The sequence below is a fragment of the Elephantulus edwardii genome, unplaced genomic scaffold (assembly GCF_000299155.1).
Source record: "Elephantulus edwardii isolate Elephantulus edwardi_28Jun2011 unplaced genomic scaffold, EleEdw1.0 scaffold00168, whole genome shotgun sequence".
Taxonomy (NCBI): Eukaryota; Metazoa; Chordata; class Mammalia; order Macroscelidea; family Macroscelididae; genus Elephantulus; species Elephantulus edwardii.
The window spans coordinates 2,550,467-2,559,682 of record NW_006399918.1 but is presented as its reverse complement, the minus strand read 5'-3'; the positions used below and the strand labels follow the sequence as shown (position 1 = coordinate 2,559,682).

General features: G+C 37.2%; 1 protein-coding gene across 1 annotated transcript in view; it reads left to right on the top strand.

The window, feature by feature from the left end:
* Window positions 1-8,885, top strand: part of SPTA1 (spectrin, alpha, erythrocytic 1 (elliptocytosis 2)) — a 104,964-nt gene extending 96,079 nt beyond the window's left edge. The window contains exons 45-52 of the mRNA XM_006895436.1: window positions 326-438; window positions 1,620-1,637; window positions 3,429-3,480; window positions 5,723-5,910; window positions 6,310-6,363; window positions 6,736-6,882; window positions 7,784-7,928; window positions 8,760-8,885. Coding sequence (XP_006895498.1) covers window positions 326-438; window positions 1,620-1,637; window positions 3,429-3,480; window positions 5,723-5,910; window positions 6,310-6,363; window positions 6,736-6,882; window positions 7,784-7,928; window positions 8,760-8,885 — 843 coding nt within the window. The remainder of the gene's footprint in view (window positions 1-325; window positions 439-1,619; window positions 1,638-3,428; window positions 3,481-5,722; window positions 5,911-6,309; window positions 6,364-6,735; window positions 6,883-7,783; window positions 7,929-8,759) is intronic.
* Window positions 8,886-9,216: the final 331 nt, after the last annotated feature.

Below are 9,216 nucleotides of genomic sequence, written 5' to 3'. Positions count from 1 at the left end.
CATCCCGATGTCAGCCTCATTCTACAACAGTGGCACCATATAGCATTCGTCCCTCTGTGACTGAGATATAGTGAGGTACTTATTAATGATCTTGGTATTAGAATCTCCTTCGAGAACTTAAGGGAACTAACATTGGCTTTCTTCACATTCTGGAGATGAGAAAAAGTGAGTTGGAAGAAATATAGTACAAAGGTACCTACCACTGGAATATGGGTTAGATTTAAAAGAAGTAGATTTTTTTAAAATTAACCCTGGGATTGGTTTATTTTACGGCAAAATAATTTCCTTGAATGCATACCCCACAATCTGTCATTTGTGGTTTTAGGAACGTGAACAGGAGTTGCAAAAAGAGGAAGCAAGACAGGTCAAGAACTTTGAGATGTGCCAGGAATTTGAACAGAATGCCAGTGCCTTCCTGCAGTGGATCTTAGAGACCAGGTGTGCCCTGTAAAGACCCACTTCCAGCCCAGCTCATGGTGCTTATACAGCCACTTCACAATAAAGAAGAAACAAATGTCTGAGAATGAAAATTCCATTGCATTTATTCTGTCCTAAAATCACTATAGTTGTCTATGCCTTAACTTTGGAGTTGACTGCTTTCTAAACTATTTCTTAGTAAAATGAAGGAATAGAAATTTCAATCTGCTTCTATTGTCTACCCTTCTGTATTTCCTCCTGGATATGCTTGTCTTTCTTCTTCTAATTGCAGTCCTAAAAAATAACAGTTCCTTATGTTTGCATCTCTCTTTGCACTTTACAAAGTATGCTTATATCCATTACCTCACTCAGCTTTCAGAACAACCTTGAAAAGGGCACACAGCAGATTTTATTGCTTCTGTTTCTAAGTAAGGAAAGGTATTCAAATGGAGAAGTTAACATTTTCAAGGTCACGTAAGGATTTATTGGCACAATCAGAAGCAGTGCCTACTGTGAACACCCAATATGAAGCAATTATTGTCTACCTCCTAAAACTGTAATGAGAATCAAAGGAGATAATATATGCTAATTGCTTTTACTAAATATAAAATTTTGTATAGGTGCAAATAACATTTGTTATATCAAGGGGTAAATGACTTGGAGAAGAAGAGGCTTAACCAGTGTAATGCATTACCATAAATGGTCAGAATTGGGACAGTATATCCAGTGGATGAGACACAGTTGAGGAGTTTGAGGGTAAAGTGGTAGTTTAGGCAATCTGTGATATTTATTCTTAGTACATATATACTGATAAGGACACATCATACCATAAACAAAAGGAACTGCCACGTCCTGGCTAGCGAAAGTATGACAGAAGACACAGGAAGCACACTTCATCCTTCTCTGCTTCTGACTTGGTCCCTTTACCATAGGGTATCCTGTACTATGAGCCTATTATTGACATATCCTAGGAACTCTTGTGTTCCTCATTCTAAAGTAAGAATCTTCACAGAAGTCTCTGAGGCACATTAAAAAAATGTTTTGGAAATAGTGAATATGACAGGCTTATACTGTGTGCTTAAAAGATACTAAGAATGGCTCATAAATATGTGAAAGTAAATACATTGAAATAAAATCCATGCTAACAAATGATTTCTTTTTCTCTCTCCTCTGATTCCTGTTTTGGACCTCTCTATAACCAGAGCATATTTTCTGGATGGGTGAGTATTTTACATTGTTGTTGTTGTTGCTGATTGCCTTCAATTTGAGCACAACTCATAGTGACCCTATGAACACAAGGCTTGAAGCCCCTCTACAACTATTCATATTTATCTATGTTCATAGAGTTTTCAGAGTCATGTTGTTTAGGAAGTTTATGCCACTTCTGCTTCCATTGCATCTTATTCTAATTTGTTAAGGGGTAATTTGTACTGAGATGTTTTCTTTCTTCGTGATCTTATGATGGCTTAGTGGTAAGAAGTTGTGCTACCAAGGCAAAAATGAGAAGTTTGAATCCTGCAGCTGATCTGTGGTAGAAAAATGAACAATCTCCTTCGTGCACTTTACTGCTTCTAAAAACACTTTGGAGGATCAGCTAAGAATTGGTTCCCACTCCATGGTACATAACAATAAAAACAAAGAAAAATATGGGGTAAGAAGGAAATCTTAGCCTTCAGCTCCACAAGGTACAATATTGTCTATATTAGGCCTAGGGTATGTTTGAGGCTATGAACTAGGAAGAAGGTATGGAAGCCCTTTCTGGGTAAGAGAAGGAAGAGGGCAGGCCTAATCCTATTCTCTTCAATCTTAAAAGGTTGCCAATAGACAGAAAGGCTTGAGAATGTTTAGTTATTTAGGAGGGCCTTAACACCATACCCCAAAGTGTGTGATTTTAAAGAGCAAAAATTTATTTTCTTACACTTTTAAAGGTTAGGACCCCAAATCAAAGTATTGGCCATGTCAATTTCTTGTAAAATGTCTGAAAGAACGACTTCTCCAAGCTTCATTCCTAATTCCTAATGACTGTCATAAATCCTTGGCACTAGAAGTTGCTTCTAGATTTATCAGTGTTCATCATTAAATGTCCTTTGTTTTCCTTCTATAGCTGTTGTTTGATTTGTCTTTACATTATTTTTTATACTAGTTTGTTTACATAATTTGAATACATTGGTTTTCACACCAGATTTTTCCCATTTTCCATACCCCTCACCTATCAAAATGTGAGACCCCATGATTAATTCTTCAACCGGAACATCCACACCCCTCTGCTCCCACCCATTCCCCTTGGATCCTCATACTCGTTCTACAATAGTGATTTTTATACAGTATTTGTCCTCATGGGACTGAGTTAGTTCACTCAGCATAATGCTCTGCAATCTCTCCCAAATTTGGTAATAATTTACAATATCATTTGCTCCTGCGTGCTGCATAGTATTCCATTGTGTAAATGTACCATAATTTCTCAATCCATTCAATTAATGTTGGATATATGGCTGATTCCGTGTTCTTGCTATGATAAATAACCCTGCTATAAACATTACTATACAAGTCTCCGTCTGTGCGTCAGTCCTCACTTTCTTGGGGTGTATTAGCTGAGTTACATAGAATTTCTATGTTCAGCTTTTTGAGAAAGTGCCAAACTACCTTTCAGAGTGGTCCCCCGCCTCTTGCAGGAGGCTCCCACACAACTATTTTACATGTCTACCTCTCCATGTCTATTCTCTTTTTTGATAAAACATCTCAGAAGGGAATGAGACTAGAGCTCACTCTATTCTGGTATAAATTCACAAATTATGTCTTCAAAGAAAGACTATTTCCACCAAAAAAGTCACAGTCACCTATGCAAGGTCTAGGACTTCAATATTTCTTTGTGAAGGATATAGTTCAATCCACAACAGGGACCATCAAAGGTGAGATGTAACAACAGAGAAGTATAGGGGTTTTAAGTTGGTATGTCAGTGTGAAATATTGATGTCTGATTTTATAAATGTTTTCTTCTGGTTCTTTACTAGATCTTTACTGAAGGAAACAGGAACTTTGGAAGCTCAATTGGAAGCTAATAAAGTAAGTGATATTTGTTAATTACTGTGGATTTTGACAGAATTACAAGGAGTGCAAGAAAATGAATTCAGGGTTAATTCTGTTGGTATTTTGAGGTGAACTCTCTGGTTGAAGGTCAAGAGTATAATAAGATCCTGGTCCCAATTTTGCCATCAATTTGCTGTCTAATCATAAGCTACCACTTCATGGATAGAGAAACCCTTAAGGCGTTAGTGTATTTAGAGCTCTGAGCTTTCATTTCTGCTCACATTCTTGGGTCACAGGAGGAATTAAGAACAAATGCCAAAGCTCCTAGCCCAGAACACTGGTAAATGTCTTTTTTTTTTTTTAAGGAAATGTTTAATAAACATATGTTATTTGAATTTACTCCAGTAGGAAATGCAGAATTCATTGTCATTACTTGGAAAAAGACTGTAAACAGATGTCAAATTTTATCTGTACAGTTCACCAGCATTTCCTTTATTGGAAACATCAATATTTCCACACCACAGTTCCCAAAAGGACCTTTTAAAGTCTCAAAATTCTCTTTCTCCTTTGACTTGCTTCTCCCTTTGTTCTACCCAGGCTTTATCAATGGTTCACTTCATATCATCATCCCCAGCTTCATAAATTTTCTTTAGAACATCAATCTCTCACTGGGATTGTTTCAGTGTCATAGGAAGCTTTTCTTTCTCTTTACATTTTTTCTCAACATGAGTCACACATTGTGTGTTTTAAGCTTTCTTTCTACACAAAATAAGAACTGTATCAGTCTAGACCTTTATTTAAAAAAACAAACAAAAACAAAAACAAAAAAATAACCCAACTGCTTTTCACACAGATGGATTTCAAGAAGTTGTTCACAATCATTGAGTAATTCTTTCCATTTAGATATTTCACCGGAGGCCGAATGACCTTAGTGAAATGCACCTGCACATTCTCAGCAGGGACTTGATGGGCTCCAGCTAAAGTGAAGTAGATTTTCAGAAACTTAACTCACTGATTCCATCCATAATTGTTGAGTTTTCATTGTTTATCTTCCCTGTAATTGGAGTTACCAAAGCTGTGGGCTTTTCACTGTCATGAAGGTCGGCTTTCCCCTGTGATTTCTGCTATAATCTTGCTCTTGATTTTGGTCTCAATCTTGGATTTTCTCAGCTGTAAGGTCATCATAGATTCTTTTTATACTAGTTTTTTTCCAGCAACACTTTTATCTCCTTCAGATCTTTCTGTCTATAGCTCTTCCAAAACAGAAGGCGTGGTGGTAAGGCTATGTAAGACCAAAAGCCTGTGGCCACACAGGATACGGGGCAGGAAACACCTCACTGAGTGCCTGAGTCGTTGTGCCTGGAGTCAGTGTGTAAACCTGACCCTGTGTGTGACTACAGCCAGCCTCCAGCACACTGTACCTCTGTAATCTTCACAAGTTCCCCCAAAATTTTCATTATTAATTGATGTATTAAATATAAGCATATCCTTTGAGACTTGAGTGAAACAATGGGTTAAACAGTGTTTCTCAATCTTATTTTTATTGTTGCCTCTCCAAGTTAAAAATTTATTTGATCAAGTTCAAACCCTCCTTATGAAGGGAATTAAGCCAAACCAATACAATCGTTATGAGGGAAATTTAACCTTTGAAGGATTACCTTGTTAGTACTTTTTTTTTTTTTATTGCCCTCCTTTCCAAACCAATTGACCACTTCTGTGAGAAATGATTTTTCGTTGACAAAGAATAGATGAAGAAAGCTGGCATATTGTTATTGTTGGTGTGTACCATCGAGTGGGAACCGACCCATAGCTGCCCTTCCAAGTTGATTTTCAGAGGCAGCAATCACACACGAGGAACATGGAATAATCATGGAAATGTGCCCAGTCTGATGAGCTTGGACCAGGAGTGAAAGCTGAGCATTCAGGGGGCCCGAGAGTTCATCCATAATCAATAGTGTGGGTAATTAACCATATAAATCACTGGGAACTGATAGTACATGAATCTTGAAAATTCTACTCTTCATTGTTAGCAGTAGGCCACAATCAAGCCTCAGATGTACATAATGACAAAATTCTTGACATTATTTCATTTAATATTTAGAGAAATGGTTTTGCTGAACAGTGTGTTTTCACTGAGAATGAGAAAATCCTTGAAAATATTGGAAATGAAGCAATTAGGGAAAACTCTAAATGATCCATTTCTTTTATTCCTCTTCCTCCTTTGGTTTTAGAACTTGTTCCCTGGGTAACTGTGTCTCTTCCTCCACCGTTTTTCCAGAGGAAACAGAAGGAGATCCAGGCTATGAAGCGCCAGCTGACCAAAATTGAGGAACTTGGGGAAAACTTGGAAGATGCGCTGATTCTTGACATAAAATACAGCACCATTGGTCTGGCTAAGCAGTGGGACCAACTCTATGAATTTGGGATGCGAATGCAACACAACCTGGAACAACAGATCCAAGCCAAGTACTGAGGGCTGGGGAAGCGTGTGGGTTCATTCTAAGGTTTTAGGAATTTAACGCCAAGGGGCTGAAAAGAGATTGGAAGACTATTGCAAAAATAGCTATTCATGAGTAAATGAAGCATACTGTATTCCAATAAGACTTTATTTGTGGCTAATACAATTTTGACTTCATACTTTGCTAAACATTATTTTGTTGTTTTTAAAAAAAATATTTAGATATGTAAAAGCCATTCATAGCTCACAAGCTGTTCCTTTAAAAAAAAGTGGGCTAGATGCTACCAATCTTTTATATTCTATGGTGTGTACCTTAAACTTCCTCTTTCAAGTTGAACAATTCTGTCAGTCTTTTAGATTTTACTTCATAGGATACTTTATGGGTTTTTTTTTTTTCTTTCTCACAGGGACACAATTGGTGTGAGTGAAGAGACACTAAAGGAATTTAGCACAACCTTTAGGTAAGTATAGCTTCCTAGTAGATTAGTTGTATATTTTTTTCAAGCATTCCAGAATGAATCTCCAAGTAAGTCATATTCTTCCCACTCAGTGAGATTTGACATGCTTGAATTCAGATATCATAATTAACTTCAGTCAGTCATGGCTTTCAATATTCCTAAAAGATTTTGTAAAGTGCAATTCTTACAAATTCAGAGTGTTATTTTTCCTCTCGCATTTAGAAATATGTAGAGACCGAGGCAAATTCTCTATTCCATTTTCTGACAATATTTTGAAATATTAATACAGCCTAGCTTATCTAACAAAAAACTCTTCCTTTCTATTCTTACCTGGCTTTCTATTGAGAGTGTTCCAATATTTTTTTCTTCTTTCAGACATTTTGATGGGGATTTGACAGGGCGCTTGACTCATAAGGATTTCCGGTCCTGCCTAAGAGGACTCAATTACTACCTGCCAATGGTGGAGGAGGATGAACCTGAGCCCAAGTTTGAGAAGTTTCTCAATGTTGTTGACCCAGGGAGGTACGAGAGTTAGCAAAGCCCAGATCACAGCTATGAATGACACAAGAACTTAAGGGGGTGGAGATACAGCACAGCTAAAAAATAGCACACTGCACTAACCCAGAATAAGAACATATTCCACAAACCCAAGCTTCTTTCTGTCCCGTCAGTTTAATCTCATATTTTGTTGTTAGTTGCATCAAGTTAGTTCTGAGACAAAGTGATTCTATGTACCACAAAACTAAGCACTACCAAGTTTAATTTTATCCTAAAAGTAATTGATATATATGAGCCCAATGTGACAGCCATCTCATTTAAGGTCTTCTTCTTTTTCACTGCCCTTTTATTGTACCAACATGGATTCAGAAGCCAAAATGTGGATGTGAAGTTCATAAGCATCCATCACAGAGTTCTCAAGACATAGAGGGCTCAAGTTACTGCTCTCTTCACCCTTGAGCTGGAACTGAGTCATATTGTATACTCCACAGGGATTTTGAGACAGTACATTTCAAGGGAGAAGGATTCAAGTCTTTCTCCCTGGAGTCACAGGTGGATATGAACCACCAGAGAGAACTGGCCTTTGAGTTTACAACACAAATCTATACTGACTGTGCCATTATAGTTAATACAAAGGATGAGACTGTACATTAGAGGCTGGAATGGAAATCCCAGAGTCAGGATGACTAGCCCTTGGAGAGACAGAGCGTAGAACATAGGAATCACATTTGTCTAACTAGAAGATGATTGAAAATGAGAATCTAAAGGAAAAGCCATAGCCATAGTCTCTGAGAGCTTAATTAAAAGAGGCATCTGGAGAATCTGGCTTGCCTTTCTCTGAGGCACTATAAATAGGATAAAGAAAGGGACCTAATTCTTCTCTAAGTCTTGAGAGGACAAAGTTCCTGATCCATTTCTCCCACAGGAAAGGTTATGTTTCATTGGAGGACTACACTTCATTCCTGATCGACAAAGAGTCAGAGAACATCAAATCCAGTGATGAAATAGAGGATGCCTTCCATGCCCTGGCAGAGGGCAAGTCTTATATTACCAAAGACGACATGAAACAGGTTAGATTTTGGTTCCTTTCTTCATGCTCTAGTCATAAACTAGGCTTTTATTATTTCATGTCTGAATGATTACTTTGGACTCTCATCTTTTCTCAGATTTCCTCTTATCAAGAAAGGATATTATTTGTTTTTATTAAGCTTTAAAACTTATAAGGATTGTTGACTGGACTCAATTCAAAACCATCAACTCAGTTTTTAAGGCTATTCCTTATTTTTCTTTAATAAGTCAAACATAGGGAATGGAATAAATAGTGTAGTCAAAGACAGATAGGACTCTTAAGTAAAAGGAGAGTTGAAGATTTAAGTTGATCTTCTTTATTGTTGTTGTTAGGTGCCATTGAGTCAAGTATTACGCATAGCAATCCTATAAACAACAGATCTGAATCTTGTCCTATCTTGTGCCATCCTCACAATCTCTGACATACTCGAGCCAATTGCTGCAGTAACTATGTTAATCCATTTGGCTGAGAATCTTCTTCTGTTTCACATTTCAAAATGTGATGTCCCTCTCCAAGGAATATCATCTCCTAGCAACATGTCCAAAATATATGAGATGAAGTTATATCATCTTTGCCACTAAGAAACACTCTGGCTGTACCTTTTTTGTTTGTTCTTTTGGCAGAAACCACTAAATGATGAAAGAAAGCTATCATAGGAACAGGACTGATTTCTCCTTCCAAAGTCCCTTTATCCTCTAAACTTAGGGCGTATCATTATGCCCAAAGAACTAGCATTCTTTGAATTCTTGTAATGATCCTATTATCAGCAGATTCTAGTAATTACCCTAAGAACTTGAATTCTTGTAACCATATATGTCTCTCTGTTTTTCAGGCCCTAACTCCAGAACAAGTGTCCTACTGTACTTCACATATGCAACAATATGTGGACCCACGAGGTCGAAGTCACCTTGCTGGCTATGACTATGTTGGCTTTACCAATTCCCACTTTGGTAGCTGAAAAACAGCCAAATGTAGAGGATGGAAAGATGCTAGTATTGGGGTGTGTTCTTTAAATGTGTGTGTTTGTGTGTGTTCTTTACATTTATTGCAGAACTTTAAAATATTAAACATTGGGAGTCACAAAGAGCTAAAAGAATTGGAGACAAGAAGCCTCTGTTGAAATTATGCCACATGTACCAAGTCACTGCGGAGGAGTGCCGAGTTTCTGTTTTATATTTGTTAGGTTCTATATATTTTCAGTATTTTGTTTTTATCTGCTTACAGAATAAAATATTTCCTTTTTATAACTTATTTTATTTTTGTTGTTGAGAATATACACATCAGAACAT